The sequence below is a fragment of the Populus nigra genome, chromosome 10, assembly GCF_951802175.1.
Source record: "Populus nigra chromosome 10, ddPopNigr1.1, whole genome shotgun sequence".
In the NCBI taxonomy this organism is placed as follows: Eukaryota; Viridiplantae; Streptophyta; class Magnoliopsida; order Malpighiales; family Salicaceae; genus Populus; species Populus nigra.
In genome coordinates, this window is record NC_084861.1 from 15,652,698 (window position 1) to 15,672,146 (window position 19,449).

Below are 19,449 nucleotides of genomic sequence, written 5' to 3' on the forward strand. Positions count from 1 at the left end.
TTATATTATTTTATATTAGTATATTAAAACCATTACAAATCACTAAAAAAACGCATTAATTTAAAGCCTTTTCAAATCAAAATTATTTTTAAAAAATTGTTTGTTCAAGGATTTATTTATTTATCATTTTATATATGATGATAATTTCACGGAGGATTGGCATAACTTGACTTAGTTTGTTTAGGATTTTTAATCTAATCAAAGTCAAAACCGATCTAGTGAAACTGATTTGGTTTTACTTGGGTCGGATGTGGATGAAAAGTTTAACCAACCCGGTATTCTTACCATATGTATATAATTATTATAAATCCTATAAAACAAATCTAATAATCTAATCTCCACGATGAATATCTAACAGGTGAAGAAGACTTCTTACCGAACTTAACTAGGCGCGAGTCGTGTACAAATGATGTTTTGGGTATAAACACGGCACCGAACCATTACCATCCCTATTTATAATGAGTTTCAGGAACAGGCTTTTTTTGTGGATGCATAAAAATAAACTGAGTTCATGGCCCTCGAAGCAATTCCATCCAAACCCAGTAATTTAAAAATCCATATCCAGTAATATTCAAAATGGGTTCGGGTTTGTACATGGATTATAGATAAACTGACCACAAATATCAACTGCCATCCCTAAGCCGGACTCAAGAAACAGTTAACTATGCCAGCATGACCACCACAGCCAAAAAACACGGCAAGGCTATTCAACCATCCATCAACTGCTACCCCAATCCATGCAGTGAAGTTTTTTTTTTTTTTTGATTTACGTGGGGTGTCCGGGCCAGCTTGCGCGCACCACGACTATTCTCCACGGCCCACTGGACATCCTGCAAGCCCAGGAGCAGGTTCGGCACCGCGGGGGTGACAGGCGTGCACATAGAGGGTCGAACCCGTAACGGAGGCGGAACAAGTCACACGGTTGACCACAGCAGCTAGGCCCTCAAGTGCTGCAGTGAAGTTTATTAATGTCATTGGTAGTGGAAGATTGAGAGAATAAGAGTAGAAATACAGAAACTTCTTTTACAATGTCCCAAAATAACAAAATTAAATGACAGAAAAACCGATTTTCCGCAAGTAATACAATGTTCATACAGCTCTACATTCATACTCTTGCACTGCGATTATATTTATTTTACATGAAAATATAACGTTTGCTCTACTGATATCAAGTTAATTTGAACCCATGAACTTTATTTGCTCCTGTACAGAGAGGTATACTGGAAGTAGGGAAGTTCTGTTCTTTTAGGGTCCACTATACATCAGGACATGTTATGTGAGAAGGGGAAAAAAGGACTTTGACTAGTCTATCTGGCTTGCCAGTGCTGCATCCTCATCTCCAGCATCCAATTCTTGTTCCACACCTTTCACCTGAATGCAGAAGATTTTCATGAGTTTAATTGACAGAAATGCAAAGGGAAGAAAAAGAGTTGAATCCCACTCGCAAGTTTACCAACTATTAATAGCCAGGGAAACAAAAGATGATGTCAAGCAAAATCATGGGCTATGTAAAGCGTTAAAGCAATGGCACTAGCAACAGTGAGACATATATGGTAACACAAGAACTTATCGAGCAAGGAAGCTAGAAGTTTGGAAGCACACAATTAAAGAGGAGATGCGCAAATGTGTACTCATATTTTCCTATACAGAGAGAGATGGACTGAAACAATAGAAACCACTTTGCAGATGGTCTAGTTTTTCTCATTATTTCTAAGGCCAATTAATCCATTCAACACGATTTCTTTCTAAACATCATCGTTCTTTCTTTCTAAATGCATGTTAACACTCTCATCTTTCTAATTTCTTTTTTTAAAACAAATGTTAATTACTAGTCATAATGTACTTCAGAACATAATAATCTATTCAAGCAGTAGCACAAACTAGATTTGTGCACTTAACACAGGAGGGACATAGTTAGGAAGCTGCACCCCTGGGTATCTTCAAGAACTAGCCAAGAATCAATTAATGCCATAGTTTATCTCCATTATCCCCAAGCTTTGTCAGGTTTTAATGCTTTCACCAAATGAGCATTTGCCTGGTAAGTGAAATCAACTTAGGAATGCGCACCAAGTTTTGAACTTTACTACAGAGCCCGATAAGAGTTCAAACAAAAACCGTGATTTTACATCAGTTGGAAATCTCAAACATGATTTTCACTTGTTACCTCTGGTACATAATGCATCAGCATATTCTCTATTCCAGATTTCAAAGTGACGGAAGAGCTTGGGCAGCCACTGCACGCTCCTTGCATTGTCAATTTGACTATCCCAGTTTCCCTAAAGAGAGAAAAAATACAAATTTCAATTAATTATAAGAAACAACGTGGATTGTTCATTCAATACGCTGTGAACATGTTTGACCATGAGAAGAAAAACCTACTCATCAAAACCCTGATACTCAATATCTCCACCATCATCCTGCACTGCTGGTCGAATACGAGTCTCCAACAGCTCTTTAATCATTGTCACAGTATCTGAGTCGTCCTGTATTGGCAAGCATTAATGTTTTCATATTGAGTGTTTAATGCTCAATTTAAATTAGTTAAGACCATTAGAGAATAAACAATGAAATCCTCCAAAATCCCAGCTACTTTCAAGTGAAAACATAAACTATATTCAGCTATTACTGTAATCTACAACATCAGACATCTATTGAACTTCATACCAGATACATAGAAAATGGATGAAAGCACTATTCAATTGCTCATGACATTAATATTTGGCATATGGGTACTGAAAAGTGCATAACATGCTACATCCATGTTGATTAAATATCTTATTCCAAACATTTGGATTTTCTCAACACAACTATGAACAAGCACCACCTCTGAGCTAAGCTCGTGAAAAAAGGAAACTGAGAGAGGGGGGAATAGAAAGAGAACATAGTTACACCTTGCTATAGTTCATGCCCAAGGGAAACTTTCTGTAGGAACCTAACCTTGGATTTTTCCACATAAGTACATAACAAGGACCACCCAATGTGAAATGCAAGCTTAAATAACAAAGATGTGAAAAAGCATACTCCGAACAAGCAAGCTTCATTTGTGTGGACTGCTGAAAAATCAGTACACTTAAGATATACCTCGCTAATAGCCGTGTCCTTCGCTGCAGCAGTTTTTGAGTCTAGAAACAAAGGTTCTCCAGAAGAATAAAAGTCCATGATTGCTGCAAATATCTCAGGTTCTAGGAACTCCCAAGAAGCATCATCTGACTTTGTTACGGTGACAAAATCAGATCCAAAGAAAACTCGAGTGATACCTACGGAAAAACAATACAGGATACAGATTAAAAAATTATAAACAATTGTAGCATAAGGTTAGCCTAGGAACAAAACAAATTCTATCTTACCATCAATTTCGTAAATAGATTTCGCCAACGGAGAATTCATAGCTGAACGAGCATTTGGGAAATCCGCACTCCCTACATCCATAATTGGCTTCCCAGGATGAAACATAAGGGATAATGGATTCGGTGTGGACTGGGTTTGTATAAACATTGTCCTCCTCTGCGCTGCACCGACCATCACAACTCAGCTTAATTAACTCCACTGAGTCTTTAATTACAAGGCCAGAAAAAAGCATTGCAACCTCTAGAATTCATAACTTTACAGCATATCCCATGACCCTCGGATAAAATCTGTAGCATCCAATTTTACTTATCTTAAAACAAAAGACCCTTTACATGTCTTAAAACAACAACTAACATAAAACATAAAAATTCAAACCGCAAGGTAGAAATAACAAAAAGTAACAATAATTTCAATCAAAACAGACCAACCTGTCAAAAAGGTCCATTTCTCTGGGTGCAAAGAAGACTTCAACGTCTTGCAATCGGAGAAAGCACCACCACGGATGTGCAAGAACGGTGCCATTGCTGATGAAGCATGTATAAAACGGCAAGGTGTTAATCGACATGTAGTATTGATTTCTCTGCAAAGCTCGAATCTTTTTTGGCTTAACAAAGCTCGCGATATTAACCTGCCAAAACCCTTCATTGTTTTTCTCTTGTTGTGCAGTTTTGAATGGGAAATCGCTGCAGAGAGATGCAAAACTTCGAGCTTTTTAATGGTTGCGGTGTTATTGTAATTAAGAGGATAAATGAGGGTAGATAAATTGAAATTGGGCAACAGATCAGCAGCTTTGGCGGCAGGGAGTTGGGTGGTTGTGGACCGTTGATTTTAAGAGATCATAATTGGAAATTTGAAAGTGTGCTTTGATCCTTGTGTTTTGTGAAGTCTACATCTTTAGTCCCTATCTATTAGTGTACCATGACTAATTCCAGCTAAATATTTCTGAGTCCCTGTTTGCTGAAAATTAATTTATCTTTTAAACGTTGTTTTCAAGAAAAAAATTATAAGAAAATAAATTAGTTTTTCATACTTGAAAAATAAATTAAAAAATATTTTTAAGTATTTGACTATCTTATAAAAAGTAAATTGAAAATAACTCATTAATATTTTTTTTTTCAAGTTTATTAAAAAATTAAATCAAATGTAATAAATAAAAAATTTGAATAATATTATATTAAAAAAATATGATAAATTATTTTAAATAAAATAAAAAATAATCAAAATAATAAGATAAAATCTTATACTTAAAAGAAATTCAATTGATAAATGAATAAGAAAGAAATAAATAGCTACTACTAACAAAACAAAGACTAAAGTTTATGTAAAATTTAAATTAAATTAAATTTCAATGAATAAAATAAAAAATAACAAAATTATTCAAAAAAATATATAATAATAAAAAATTTAAAGATCAAATTTAATATAATTAATAAATAATAAGATTTTTTTCTTGACTTCTGAAAGTGTATTCTTACAAGATAAAAGAAAATATTTATCTAAAAATCAAGATAAATTTTTATTTAATTAAAAAATATTTCTTATTAATAAAGTTTTATAAAAAAATACAAAAAAAATTAGAAAGTAATTTTCATAAAACAAACAGATATTTAATCACCAAATCATGCTAAATTGTCATTCTATCCCGTGTTATTAAACCATGAAGAGCAACAAAGAGCAAATGATAATAATTTTAAAGATAACTTTATCTATCCCTTTAAAATCACATTAAACACGTGTCTGAACAAAGTAATAAAGGATTGTATGATATTTTTATTATGAAATATGCAAGGTGTTTATCGTTTTATCCAATGGGAACTTGAATATATATATATATATATATATATATATATATATATATATATATATATATATATATATATATTTGGATTTCCTTGATATAAAGTTAAAAATAAAAAGGATGGAGTAGGATAACAGCTTTTAAAAAGTTTCCCAGCCCAACATACGTCGATTAACAAACAAATATCTGAGCAAACCTCAAATATCCCTAAGTTATCGTCATAGTCTTAATTTTATATTCAGATTATTTTTTATATTAATTTCATTTTTAAATTATTTTATCTTTGAATAAAGATTTATGTCATATTCCTAAGTTATTTTCATAGTCTTAATTCTATACCCGGAATATTTTTATATTAATTTTATCCTTGAACTATTCTCATCTTTGAATAAAGATTTATGCTAAAATCATTTAATAAAAAAGTGAATTTACTTATAAAATAAATAAGAAAATTGAGCATAACGGGAAGTAATAATTAAATATAAATAAACAAGTGAAAATATGTAAGCGCAACCAACGTACCATTATGTATACGGATATTTAGGCGCAGCCTGGAATTACATTGTTTTTTTTAAATATTAATTTTTTATATTTTTAGATTGTTTTTAATGTGTAATAAAAAAAATTAAAAATTAAAATTAAAAATAAAATTTTGATATGTTTTAAAAAACGACAGTTAATACCCTCTTAAGCGCCACGTGTGACACAGAATATAACATCGCTTGCACTGAAAGAACACGCGCCAGCCCGCCATCGTCAAACCCTATCGTCTCTCCTTCTCTCCCTCTCGATAAAAATTTCTCTGAAAAACAAAATCACCAAATCACAAACCCTAACCTAAATCCACATGAAATCAATCGCCCCCCTTTAAAAAACCCTGATTTGATGACTATCACAATCCAATCGCACAAACCCTGACAATTATTCCTTCTCTCTTGTTTCCTCTCTGTTCAGGCCTATCTGCTGTGGTCATGGAGGGCTCTGTGGTGGCGGAGGAGGATCTCGGAGCCCCCGATTCATGGGAGGTGGCTGATCTAGACCAGACGATGAATCGTTTGTCTCTGAATAAAGAGACTAAACATCAACAGCCTCAAGATCAGCTCCCTCGCTCGGGTTCGGGTTCGGGTTCGGGTCCGGGTTCTTTGGGTCCGGGTGAGAAAGTAACGGATGATGTTGCTAATCAAGTCGATCAGTTTCTCCTTGAGGCCTTGCAGAACACTCGCGAACGCCTCTCAAGTGAGTTTTTTAATTAATTAATTTGTTTATTTGCGTGAATTTAGCTGAATAAGGTTTTCGTAATATGTGGGGTGGTGTTGATTTTGCTGAAGATTTTGTGTGTTGGTGTTTTTCACTGGGTTGTAAACGTGCTTAGCGTGTCAGGTTCAGTTATTGTGCGGGAATTGAGTATTGACCTTTGAAGAAAGTGACGATTCTAGATGTATGGTGATGGTGAGAATATAGGAGTAGGAAATTGTTCTATTAGAAACTTTTAGGGAGTGTTGTTTTTAAGGAAATTTTCTGGTGGTTTTTGTTCGGTGGGTGATTTTCTTAATAATTAACTAGATGGAGTTCTGGTAGACCTACAGAGTGCTTTCTTTTCGTCGGATTTATTTTTGGGGAGGGGCGGGGTTGGGATAGGCTGGGGTTATGAATAGAATATTAGGCTGGTTTCAACCCAGATTCTTGAAGAATTTAGGGGTTACAATTTCTTAGTGAAATTAGGCTTGACAAGGGATTTTTTTTAAAGATGCAGTTGTTAATGATTGTAATATAATTATAACGATCTTATGAGTTCCTTGCTTCTCTTTATGCAAAAGTCAGTGTTATGAGAGCAGAAGGATGACCTGCTGGTTGTCTTTATTCACATCATTTCTGTCCTTTTTAAGTGGTTTTGAGCATCCCTTGTATCCTTTTTTCTTCATCTGAGTAAAGACATGTAATCTCTGTTGTTTAGTTTTGCGGATGGAACAAGACATAGAGAAGTTTATCCGTGATCCAAACCAACAACAACTAGAGTTTCAACAGTTGCCTACTTCATATTTAAGGCTGGCAGCACATCGTGTAGCACAGCATTACTCACTGCAATCAATGGTTTTGCTAGACAATAGTTTACCTGATGGCTCTGGCTCCAGAATTATTGTCTGCAAGACTTCCAACTGCAGGCTTCCCTTGATTCGCCTGGCTGACATCCCTGTGAGTTTGCCATCGGAAGACGGTGATACTGTTAAGGTTGCAATTAAACAGAGGCCACAAAAAGGGTCTCAAACTGCCAACAATTCAAATTCATTGAAGACAAATAATTCCAAAAGTGTGGAGGAAAGAAAAGAGGAGTACAACAAGGCACGTGAACGGATATTTAACTCTAGTAGTTCCACTGGTGGTACTATTGGGAAACCGGACAGTGAACCAAGGTTGCAGGATTGTTCCCAGCACGGTACATTTGGTATATCAAAGTCAGAAGAGAAATCTGCTCCAGGTATTCCTGATTTAAGTTCTGGACGGGGTTTAATTGAATCTTCCACAAGTAACAGTAGATCAGCAACATTAGTTAGAACAAGAATCGAGAAGGAGCCAGTTGGTAGGTATAGACCAAACAATAGGGTAGCCATATTTCGGGACCGTGAGGTTGATCGGAAGGACCCCGACTATGATCGAAGCTATGACAGGTATTTTGTTCATGCTTTTCTTTTGCAATCTTTCCCTTAGCATGTGCTTTATTTGGCAGGAATAGGTTGCCAACTCCTATACTAATCCTCTCAGTGTGGCTTTCTTTTCTTCTGGTGAGGAATAATGTCTATTTCCTCATCCTATCACTTTGTTTGAGTGAGCCAACCTGATTGCTTCTTATTGGTACCTAATCAATTAAATTTACCATCCAAACATGTTTTTACAAGCGCACACACCCTGCTGTCCATTAAACTAACTTACATGATATCTTGTGGTCTTTTCTTGATCATTCACTTATATATTTTACATCTTTGTACAAAGCTGTCCTATTGATCAATCACACACTACAAGAGTTCATGCATGATATGTTTACATATGCATTTACATGTGTAATGACCCATACTCAAAACTAACCTATGAAAGATACAAAACTTCAAGTTAGGACTCCAAAACAATTCGGTTGGTAACCTATCACCCAAGCCCTCTTTCAATCTCACCTTGTTTCTCTGAAAATAATTTATCAACTACTAATGAGATAACCCAGTGAATGATTAAAGAAATAAGCATGGGAAACTTCATAAGTTTTCAACATATATACCCAACATTATATTGACATAATATTTTCACAAGTAAACATGTATGACAATTGAATGTCCATATCTTGTATCCATATACTACCCAATGGTAGCAAATGTAGCATATAGGCGGCCACAATCTCATGTAAAGCAAACTTTACTCGTTTCAGATATCATGTGCAATTATATCAACACAATATTTTGGCTAAAACATATCTTTTACTTTAAAAGAACACGTTATACTTCAATCTTTCATAACCATACTCTTATTTAGCAACTATTCAAAACTTAGGTCATATATATATATTCAGCAACCATTTAAAAAAATTTTTCCATACATAAAAATATCCAAAACAATAGGATTTATGCATACTTATTAATTTAATCACTCACCTTAAGCTTTAGCCCTTATTCCCTTACTTTTTCCTTCGCTAACTTTTCTTTCCTTTCCTTTCCTTTATATCTCACAATCTATCCTTGGTTGTCTTTCTAACAACTCTATTGAATTTAAGCCTTAATACTTCACAATTTGTTCTAGGAAGATGTGATTTGGTAGTGTTAGTTTGTAGGATGGTGTTTAGCTCTCTCTTAAGTTCAAGAAGTGGGGAAAAAAAGATGTGGTGAATTCTGAAAATTCTGACAGAAAGCACCTCTCTACCTTCCTTTTGACACCTCATAAGCGTGATGTGCCAAAACTTGTCCTCCTCCTACTTAATCATGCAAAAGTTATCCTACTTCACCTAGTTAAATTAGTAATTGCATTTTAACCCTTCTTTTCTTTAGTTCTTTGGCTTTTGTCCTGTAATTTTCTCTTATCTTACATTATTTCTTTAGTTCTTTGGCTTTTGTCCTGTAATTTTCTCTTATCTTACATTATTTTAAGGAAATCATCAATTATAGTTAAAAGCAAATTTTAGGGTGTTACAGTAAAACAATGCTGTAAATTGTTCCTGAGATTCAATTGCATTTTAGCTTCTCAAGAATTTTTAGGATGGCATGTCTTCACTGATTTTGGCTGTGTAACTTCTCTGGCAAATTGAATTCTCTCCTTTTCCACGCTAAAATGTTCAATGTTTGTCCTTTTGATGGGAATTTCATGATTTGCAATGCTATGATAGAATTAGTGGCTCATGGCCAATGAAAACGAGGACTAGCTTTTGATGGAACCAAAATTGTCTTCCAATAGTGATACTGTATATGAGAGAAAGGAATACCTAAAACATGTATATGTAGTTTTAAGTATGATTATTTTCAAGTCAATAATTTGAGTACGCACCTGTTGAAGATTGCAAATTACTTCATCTAGTTTGGATCTGGAAATTAATTTCTCATGTTTATGATGTTAATTACCTCACAACATCAATGAGCTCGATTTATTTTTGTTTAATAGAGAAAATTTACAATTAAATGTTCTTCCAGGTATATGCAAAGATTTGACCCTGGTTTTGGGTTCAATGGGGGAGGACCTTACACTATCCAGCCTATGTACACTCCTGCATTAAATTACAACACCGAATTTCCACAACTTGGGTCCCGTCACATATCTCAGATATCTACAGAACACCAACCTCACCCTCTCCCTCAACATGTACCAGGGCCCTGGGCCGCACCATCAACCCCTGCAGGGATTGGGTATGGTCATCCTGATACTCTTATACCTCTGTTTAATCCGAATCATGTTGGTGCACGCTCCACACATGCCATTTATCTGCATTCCTCTCAGTATCCATGTCAACACCCAGGAATGCCTTTCATCCATCCTCATGAACATGTTCAGCCTTTTTCACAGGTATGGCAATTAGAATGGCTCTATTTTCCTAGTATTAGTTGAAAAATCTCTTCTTTTTGAAACGAAAGGGGACTTTTGGTACAATAGTAAGATGAATATTTTCAGTTTCCCTAGTTTTTGTGAGATATTTCTGTAGTTCGATGACCCTACATTTAATATTCTACTCATTAATCATATTTGCAGTCACATGTGATCTTTCTTGTCATATCTGTTTGACCAAAGGTGTCTAGCACATCCTATGCAGTGTCTGAAATATCCTCTCTTCCTTCCCTAAAGAAAGAAAGAAACGGGTGAAAGTTTGGATTATCACCATGAATGACCCCAGCTGTTTGATGATGATAAATTTCTCCCTTTAGTAAATTTGGTTTAGTGACTTGCACTCGATGTGATTATTGCTGCTTCTGTTCACAATTGTTGGCTTTTGTTTATGGAATCAATTTTTTTTCATCTCTGTGCATGTACAGTCTCATCAACAGCAACCTGATGCAAGTTTTGGTTTAGCCCGGCCCCGTTGAGGGGCTTGGGCCATGCCTGCACCCTGCCAGCTGGAACTTAGGCATGAAATATTGATGAGCTGATTCAACTCTGAATCATATACGAACTGGCAGGAGTGCAGGCATACAGAACCGAGTTGGATTGGAGTGGACACTTTTTCTCATGAACAGATGCTGATCCATTCCACCAATCTTGGTTTTGCTTGAGGCTTCTTCATGTGGTGAAAGACGAAGAAGCTCAAGGGCTTGGCAGATGAATGTACAAGAGCTCTGTTTTGTCACTGATGATGATGAAAAAGAATCGTCAGAGTTGGGTATGTGTGTTCTCAGTCTAATTGAAGGTACATCCCTTTTGTCGCTCTGCTCCTCTTGTTATTTAACTCTTGCTTTCAGGCCTGCCTACGTCTTTTGTTACAAGATAAATTAATTTGCTAACCTCATCCCTACAGACTGTCAGGGCCAAGGGGGATGCGCTTGAAGGACATTTTTATCAGAGCTGGCATTTTGTTTTTGGTTCGGCGCAGCTTGGTTTTGCAGCTTACCCCTTTAAACAACTCTGATTATGACTGACTGTGACACTTGACTGCGGGAAAATGAATCAATTCGCTTCATGTATTGTAGGAACATGTATTTTTGAACTGTAATAGCATCTTTCATTGTTATCTATGATAAGTGAAGTTAACTGTAATTTTTTCCTGTTTCCAGACACTTTCAGTGTTCTTTAGTCTTTACACTAAAATTTTAAACTTCTCTGGATGCCTTATATTTTCTGCGCAGTAGTTGCCTACGCTTGTACTGTTGTACAGGGTTGGTCCTCAAGGAGCAACACTGACACACCGCATCAGAATTTGAGAGATTGCAAGCTTGTTGGTTTATTCTCCACATCTCTTGGAATAATTTTTGTTATGCCCACTGATCATGGGATAGATACTGAACGACCATTGAGGCAGCTGTTCATCAGTTTCGATTGACCTGGTTTGGTAGGTTGATTGGTGAACTAGTGCATTTCATATCTTGTTGGGCATTAATCTGGTAAAACTTGGGGGCACTTATTTATCAACAACTCGATTGGATGATTGGATGAAATATGGTCAGATCAACTTGGATTTTTTTTTTGTGAAGGACCCGTTGGGGGTCTAACATTGTATGATGAACTTTATCTTTGATTGGGGGCAATAGGGAGTGATTCATCAATACTCGAAAATAATTGAAATGTGTGGACTGTCAGGATTGCAAATGCTGGAGGGACGACTGCCGGACAGCCACAATCTTAACTGGTATATGTCTCCTCGTCCCCTGAGAGCTTTCCCGTTTAAGCCTTATAATATGTAAACAGGAAAGAGCATCACTGGTTTGTTTCTTCTGTGAACAAAGAGAAAAGGGTCAGTGTGTTTGGATACACGAGGTATGAACGATTGGACCAAAAAGAACATGATGTTTATGAAACTCTACAGATAATGGCTTCATTCTGCCAGCTCGCTGTCACATGAAAATCAAAACCTTTCCTTTTATCCTTCAGGTGCCTCCCGGTCTCACCGTTGTTGCCCACGCATTATTCTCTCCGTAATAATTGATCACCTTTTTCTCATCCTCTTCCGTAATCATCTCTACATTTTCTCACTTATCAAGATTAAGTTTTATTTTAATATAAAAAAACATACTTTCAAGAACTTTCCATTTGTTTTTAATGACGTTTAAAGAAGCCTTTTTGTTTGGACTGAAAGACCTCAGTTTAATGATCTTTTGAATCGGTTTTATTTCAAAAATTATCCACACTGGTTTAATGTTTTTTTTTTTTTTTTTGTGGTTTTGAGTGAATTTCATCAAAAACATACTAAGCTTTCTTAAATACATGAAAGTTGCTTCCACTAGTACACAAAAGTCACTTTTACGTGCATAATGCTTATTAGTCTCGTACTTTTTACGTGCATTGCTCCTAACAAAATCCACAAGACCCTCTTTCTTTTGAATATGCCAGTGAAGATCCCGTGGATTATAGACGGTTAAAGATACACGTACAATCAAGTTATTCTACATGGAAAAGGCAGACGTGAAGGCTTTGCAGATGGGATGTCTGTTGTTTTCGGTGAACCATGTGGCCTTCAAGACCATTGTTTTGTCTTTTGTAAGCCGTGGCATGTGGGCGTGTGTGTGTGTACACTTCTCGAATTATACGTACCATCTTCTCCCTCTCACCTCTCTTTGCATGCTCTTCATCTGTAATTCTTTTCCTATCAAGGCATACACAAGTAGGTTTTTCAAGCTCAGTTCTACATGCATAAATTAAATTCCCAGTTCCTTGTCTCCTAACAATTCGTATTTACCTAGCTACCATCTTTGCTAATAATCCGTGTTTTGGGATATTTTCGGGGGGTAATAGCAACAGTTCAAGATGGAAAAGCTTAACTCACAGCTATACTTGCAGAACTGTTATATAATCCAACAGAATGAGATGCCAAGGAAGAAAGCTCAACGGCTAAACCAGGAGAATCAGGCGCTGCTGTCCGAGCTGAAGAGGAAACTTTCCAGCGCAAGCTCTAGTTCTACAGCAAATACTGTCAAATCAAACAAGACCTAATATTCGTTGGTGCCTGAAATTTGGTAACCAGCCCCTCTTTTTTCTGTGTGTGCTGAGTGTGGGGTATACCTAGTTACATGTCCAAGCTCTTGCAAATCGTTATTTTTGGAGGTAAAAATGTGCTTATGAAGAATAGAAATATTTTATGAGTAATAAATGAAATCATGAGGTCTCTCTCTTTTATACCAAACTAGTCTTCTACAGTAAGCCTGCAAACAACTCAATCCACCTCCAGCTTCTTGTCTATGCTTGAAAAGTTCTGATAGAATGTTTTGAAATACTTGTAAGCAATGTCTACATCTTCTTTTGCACATATCTCTCGCACACTGCAGTAGAAACAAGAGAGACGAATAGACAAGAATAAACCATAAGTAAAAAAGAACCCAACATAAGCACCATTGTCTTGTTGAGTAGCTCAGTGAAATGCAGGTGGTCATAAAATGTAATGAACTTCATGCGTTATTAGAGAATTAGTACGATACCTATGCATTGAAAGTTGAGGAATGCCACAATCAACTGTGCGGATGCCGGCACCTGAAGCAAGTATAGGACCAATGGTGGATCCACATCCCATATCATTTCTCACCACAAATTCCTGCAAGGAAGTTACCAGTAGTATGTTAGGCAAATCAACTTCATGCAGAGAATCCAAGGTGAGGACTATAACCAGAAAGTCAAAAGGAAAATAAGAAGTCCATACTATGAAATCATGGAATAGTAGCACAATTAATCGAGGCTCCTATGCTGAAGGTTGTCTTGCAGACTACCACTTACTATGGACCAGTCACTTGGTTGGGCAAAGATTCACAATTCAAAAGAAAAATAAAAAAAACCAGACCTATCCTGCTTTACCACAGATTTGAAGTGACAAACAAAACCCCCTTTATGACAGTTGTTTTCAGATTTTATAACTAGATTCCAATGGATTGAGTTCCAATGTTAAAAGTTAATTAAATCTGAGCATTCTTTTCTTTCTATCACTTTCCTCTCCTTTTAGCGGTCCAGTATTTCTAGTCAAGCCTGATTGAACACATCTTAACCTCTCTTTCAAGCCTCAACACAAATAGGAGAATAAACCTCTTTCCAACCAACCAAATGGTATCTGACACTTCCCTATGCCATCCTGAAACAAAGATTTTTGTTTCTTAAGCAACTAGGAAAGTGAAATCTCTATTCATAATATTGAAATAATGACTTTTGGTGTTAACCAAAATTGACAATTTGATGCCTTCCCTCGGCCTGACATTCAATTCAGTTCACCTGTGCTCAAGCATTTAAAAATAATTGAATCCCTAGCAGTACTAACGAAAAGTACAAGTGACAAAATTGCTTCTCCTTGCTGACAATTAAATATCAACTTTTCCAGTGTTCAGCATGCTCATATATTGACCATAACATGAAACTGCTTTATAGAGTAGACAAAGGGTTGGATTGCCTCATTTCAATAGGCAATTACCTGAGATGGAAGGTTGTGGATTTTGCCAACTTCTTTAAAAAGAAATGCCGTGACTCCACTGGTAGCATACCGCTGATTTGCATTGTGCTTGATAACAAGACCCTTTTGCATTTCAGGCCGGTGGTGTTCTTCATGCTTTTCCATAAAATTTGGGTGTACTCCATGAGCCATGTCAGCAGATACTACAGAGAGAAGATTCCAAAAGAATTTTAAATATTTCTGTCAACATAACTGATTGCAGAAAAGAAATACTAGAAACTGATAAGAATTTAATCAATTCAAAAACTGCCAAATGAATTGTACCAAGAAACGACCGCCGAATAGCACGCTCAATAGCCCCTTCATTAACATTATTACGAGCCAAGCACCCAGCAATTCGTTTCATAGCCTGAAACATGGTCGGTGCACCAGCTCCCTGAACTGAACCTGAACCCACCTAAACATCAATAGTTAAGAATAACATTTGTGAATCGGCACGAATTGTAAAAGGAATGAGCTTGGAAACTGCCATAGAACATGAAACAGTGGACTCCACTACTTTCTTTCTACCAATAATAAAGAGACTCTTGATGCCTATTAACAATAATCCAAATGCCTTCCACCGAGTGTCAATAGAAATGGACTTCATGGAAGATAGTTTTAGCTCCTCACCATAAGAAACTGTGTCATCGCAACTATTTTCTAATTAGCAAGTAAAAGGCCATTAGCTAGCCAATGACAGCTCATTTCAGTTCCTATCAACCCACAGGCATACAGGGAAAAAATAAAACTGTGTTGTGTCACAGGGTGTCTGACAAGAATTACCTCTTCATTATCAAATAAAGCAATCATCCGAACTGCAGTGTCATTTGATAAATCACTGGATGATTCACATGAATCAATAAGAGCTCTTAATGCACAATAACTTGAAGCAAGGTTGTCTAGCCTTCCAGAAAATATGAACTCATTGTTTCCACCTCCAAGGCAGCTGGGTTGAGTATCACAAACATTCAACTCTATACTCACTATGTCGTCAATGCTGCAACTCAGCTCATCTGATAAAACCTGAATTAAAATAATTGATAAACTTGATGAAAAGTGCTGAAATCAGCTCATGCAGTTGATGCAACATCATACAGCACCAGCTCATTTGATTGGTTCATCATTATACAGAATCAGCTCTCATTCAACTGGTGATCATTATGATCTTGAATTAAAGTTAGATGATAAAAAACCAGCACACCTGCTATTTGGCAGATTGATACATGAAATTTTGCAAAAGAGGAGATGGACAGTCTTATTAGCTGACCCATGAAAGTTTTAAACCCACCCCCCACCCCAAAAAAAAAAAAAACAATAGTAGTGCCATGCTGCAATTTTTTATTTTTCATTTATTACAGCACTAACTAGAATCTAAAGTTTCTTTCTTATTACATGTATGCTGTGGACTTTGCTTTTAATTATCAAGGCCTCATCTCGTTATGGCTGCATGGAAAAAAATCTACAGAAATGTTAGATCCCTGATCCACACTCCAAGTACTGCCATGCTTTTTATGAGCACCAACATTATCTACTTAGGAGATACATTAGATTTGTTAACAAATGACTAGCAAAACAAAAGGAGATACCTGCATAAGCAGCGGATGATGCACAGCTTTTGAAGATTCAATATTTTTCTCTTTCGCCTCTGAAGAACCTTCTTCAGATTTTGTTGCAAGTAGTGGAATAAGGTGAGTCTCTAAGTTTGGTTTAAAACCATCCTTATTTACTGTGCTGAACAATCCAAGACAAAAAAGAAAGCAGATGAATGATTTACAGCTATAAACTAAATTCAAAATGGAAAGAACATGGATTCAGAACAAAAAAAACTCCATAAAATTTCTACCATGAGAGATAAAATTTGAACACACAAGAAATAAAATTGAGAGAGACAGAAGGAAGTGGTACCCACCGATCAAGATGAATGGCAAGTGTTGGTATTCTTAACAAAGGTCTTTTTATTTTAACAAGCTTGTGCAGAAATGAACCATCACTACCTCTCACGATGACCCTTCCTGCAACACTCAAATCCCTATCAAACCAAGTATGCCATAAACCACCTCCATAAGTCTGCACATTAACCATTAGATAACTAGATTTGGACGACGCGGATCTCGGTTTGAGTTTCAAGCACGGACTATCTGTATGTGCAGCTATTACATGAAACCCATTTCCAACACTATACCTGCAAAATTAACAAGACCTTTTAATCATCCACCTGCCAGTAATCCACACACAATTCAACCAACATGCACAATAACACAAATCAATCACGTCCCTTTTCACAGAATATCAACTGATATCACTAATTCCAATAAACAAAACAATTCAAATTCCAATTTCAATGACATTGCTAATATAAACAAAATACAATGCAATCTTTTTCAACTCACTTCTCACCAATAGCAAAAGCAACCAAACAAGACATGTTCCTTGTGAAAAAATATCGTCCGCCAGGCTTTAATTCCCATTCTTCATTCTCATTTAGCAAGTCAAATCCAGCATCAATCAATTGCCTCTTCGCTTCCGCTGCCGAATAAATAACAACAATAAAAATAAAATCAAAGCACCAATCAAAAAGCTCATTTATCAACTCACCAACTTAATAATAACAAAATATTTAGCAAATAATTCAGATTTAATTAATCATATCATACTTACCTAGTTATTTAACAATTAAAAAATCATGCCATGAATAATAATATAAATGCATAAAAAAATCAATCAAAACCTCATTAATAAATTAAAAATAATAATTAACTACAAAAAAATAACTTTAATTAATCAAATTAAAACAGTAATTACCTGTAGCGTGAAACTGAGTCCATGATTCATTGAGATAATCCAGTAAATCTCCAACAATCGATCCATTCTAATCAAACAGGACAACACGCGTATGAATGACACAAAAACACACTACAAATACACATAAATAGTGGAGCAGCAAGAAGTATAAATACATATAAATAAGGTGACGTGTACGTATACTATACCTCTAGTGTTCGACTTGGATTGGAAGTGGAGCAGCAGAGAGTGGTGTGGAATTTGCGAGAGCGATGGTGGTAGTGGTTATGAATTGGCGGAATTTTTGAGAGAAATGCGGAGGACCGTTTGATTATTTTTACCGGCGATGGTGATGATGATAGAATTTGCAAGCGAGTTATCGACGCAGCTGCCATTCTTTTTCTGATTGATTGAAGATACCAGCAAGCTATTAGTGTGTGAGTGAGAGCGCGTGTCGGGTTTTTTTTATCTGATGCTTGCATTGACAGGTTTTGAAGGATTAGGTATATTCTAGACCTTATACATGTACAAATGTAACATTTCGGCCCTTCAGTTTCAATTTTCTCATATTAAATCAAAATATAAAATGACCTGTATTAAAAAATAATAAAACATACGTTTTTTCTCCTATCATCACAGTATATAACGCTTATGGGACCACAAAAATCGTATCAGGATCTCAACACGATATGCTCCAAGTCCCAAAATCATTCAAGCGGAACACAGTTTAACCTGTGTTTTAAAAAAATTTAATTTTTTTTATTAAAATTTAATATAATTTTATGTTTTGAATCGTATTGATATACTAATATTAAAAATAATTTTTAAAATATAAAAAAATATTATTAAGATATATTTTAATATGAAAAATTATTTGAAAAGTACTTCAATTACATTGCCAAACAAGTCGTGAGCCAAAAAAGATCACCATAGCCTTGAAGATAAACACACAATTAATCTAGCCCTTTCCTCTGCTCATCAAGCTTACAAAGACATTGAACACCTTGATACAGAAGCAAGTGATCGTGTGATCAGAGAAGGTTATGAATTGTGCCACCAAAATAACTAGATGCCATTGGGGATCCTAGGGACAGAAAGATTTGAAATAAAAATAAAAAATGATTAAAAGAATAGGATGAAAATAAAAATAAAAAATAAATTGAAGGGTAATTTTTTTTATTGGAGAGTTAAATTTAAAAAAAAATTAAAAAAACAAAGAATATGTAAAAAGAAAATAACACACCATAAACTTTAATCCAAAATAAAAATGAAAACTTCAAAACTATTCTCAAAGCCCAAAGGGAAAAATAAACAAAAAGAATAAATATTAAATTAGAAAAACTTAAACATTACACATTAGAGGTTGAAGGATGAAATTTAAAATAAATAAAACTTAAAACAAAAAGTAAAGACAATAATTATAAATAAAAAAATTAAAATATCAACAACAAAAAAAAATTGAGTTGTAATTTTTTAGAATGAAATGAAAAAAAAAAGTTAACCAACAACAAACCATCACACCATTATTAATACGTGTTGCACCAAAAGAAAAAAACATGATGGTGTATTTAATGATATAGTAAAAAGACATTTTATGTTATCAAGAAAAGCTACAAGTGTTGTTCAAATGATACAAGTATCTTCTACATGTCATGTCAGCACGTGAGCTACTCATGATAAAATATTAAAAAAAAAACTTTATTTTCTTAAAAAATTTGATCAATCTTAAACAACATTTTAAAATTAAGTAATATTTAATCAATCTTAAAAGATTTTTTTAAAAAAAAACCCTTGATTACCTTTGTAATTAAAGAAAAAATCTGAAGAAAAGGACAAAAAAGCACATGCAGCTAAAATTTCAGTTTTTGAACCCAATGATATATTTGCCAATTTTCTGTGCATTAATGAATGAGAAGACAGTTAGGCTCCTCTTTTTTAGTTT

General features: G+C 35.2%; 3 protein-coding genes across 3 annotated transcripts; 1 reads left to right on the plus strand and 2 right to left on the minus strand.

Annotated features, from left to right (window-relative positions):
• Window positions 1–1,052: 1,052 nt before the first annotated feature.
• On the minus strand, window positions 1,053–4,076 carry LOC133704943 (nifU-like protein 4, mitochondrial). Its single transcript, XM_062130009.1, has 6 exons — window positions 3,777–4,076; window positions 3,348–3,509; window positions 3,082–3,257; window positions 2,380–2,483; window positions 2,165–2,276; window positions 1,053–1,371 (listed from the first exon to the last, which is right to left on the minus strand). Exons 1-6 carry the CDS (start codon window positions 3,991–3,993, stop codon window positions 1,303–1,305), a joined length of 840 nt encoding a protein of 279 aa, XP_061985993.1. The 5' UTR covers window positions 3,994–4,076; the 3' UTR covers window positions 1,053–1,302.
• Window positions 4,077–5,863: 1,787 nt separating this feature from the next.
• Window positions 5,864–11,359, plus strand: LOC133705370 (uncharacterized). The gene is made up of 5 exons (XM_062130513.1): window positions 5,864–6,382; window positions 7,101–7,812; window positions 9,808–10,177; window positions 10,642–11,012; window positions 11,121–11,359. Exons 1-4 carry the CDS (start codon window positions 6,118–6,120, stop codon window positions 10,690–10,692), a joined length of 1,398 nt encoding a protein of 465 aa, XP_061986497.1. The 5' UTR covers window positions 5,864–6,117; the 3' UTR covers window positions 10,693–11,012; window positions 11,121–11,359.
• A 1,705-nt stretch (window positions 11,360–13,064) lies between these two features.
• LOC133704400 (probable aspartyl aminopeptidase) lies at window positions 13,065–17,974 on the minus strand. Its single transcript, XM_062129208.1, has 10 exons — window positions 17,717–17,974; window positions 17,529–17,595; window positions 17,117–17,252; window positions 16,636–16,908; window positions 16,313–16,457; window positions 15,510–15,749; window positions 15,009–15,141; window positions 14,706–14,887; window positions 13,732–13,844; window positions 13,065–13,575 (listed from the first exon to the last, which is right to left on the minus strand). Exons 1-10 carry the CDS (start codon window positions 17,900–17,902, stop codon window positions 13,470–13,472), a joined length of 1,581 nt encoding a protein of 526 aa, XP_061985192.1. The 5' UTR covers window positions 17,903–17,974; the 3' UTR covers window positions 13,065–13,469.
• Between the last annotated feature and the right edge of the window lie 1,475 nt (window positions 17,975–19,449).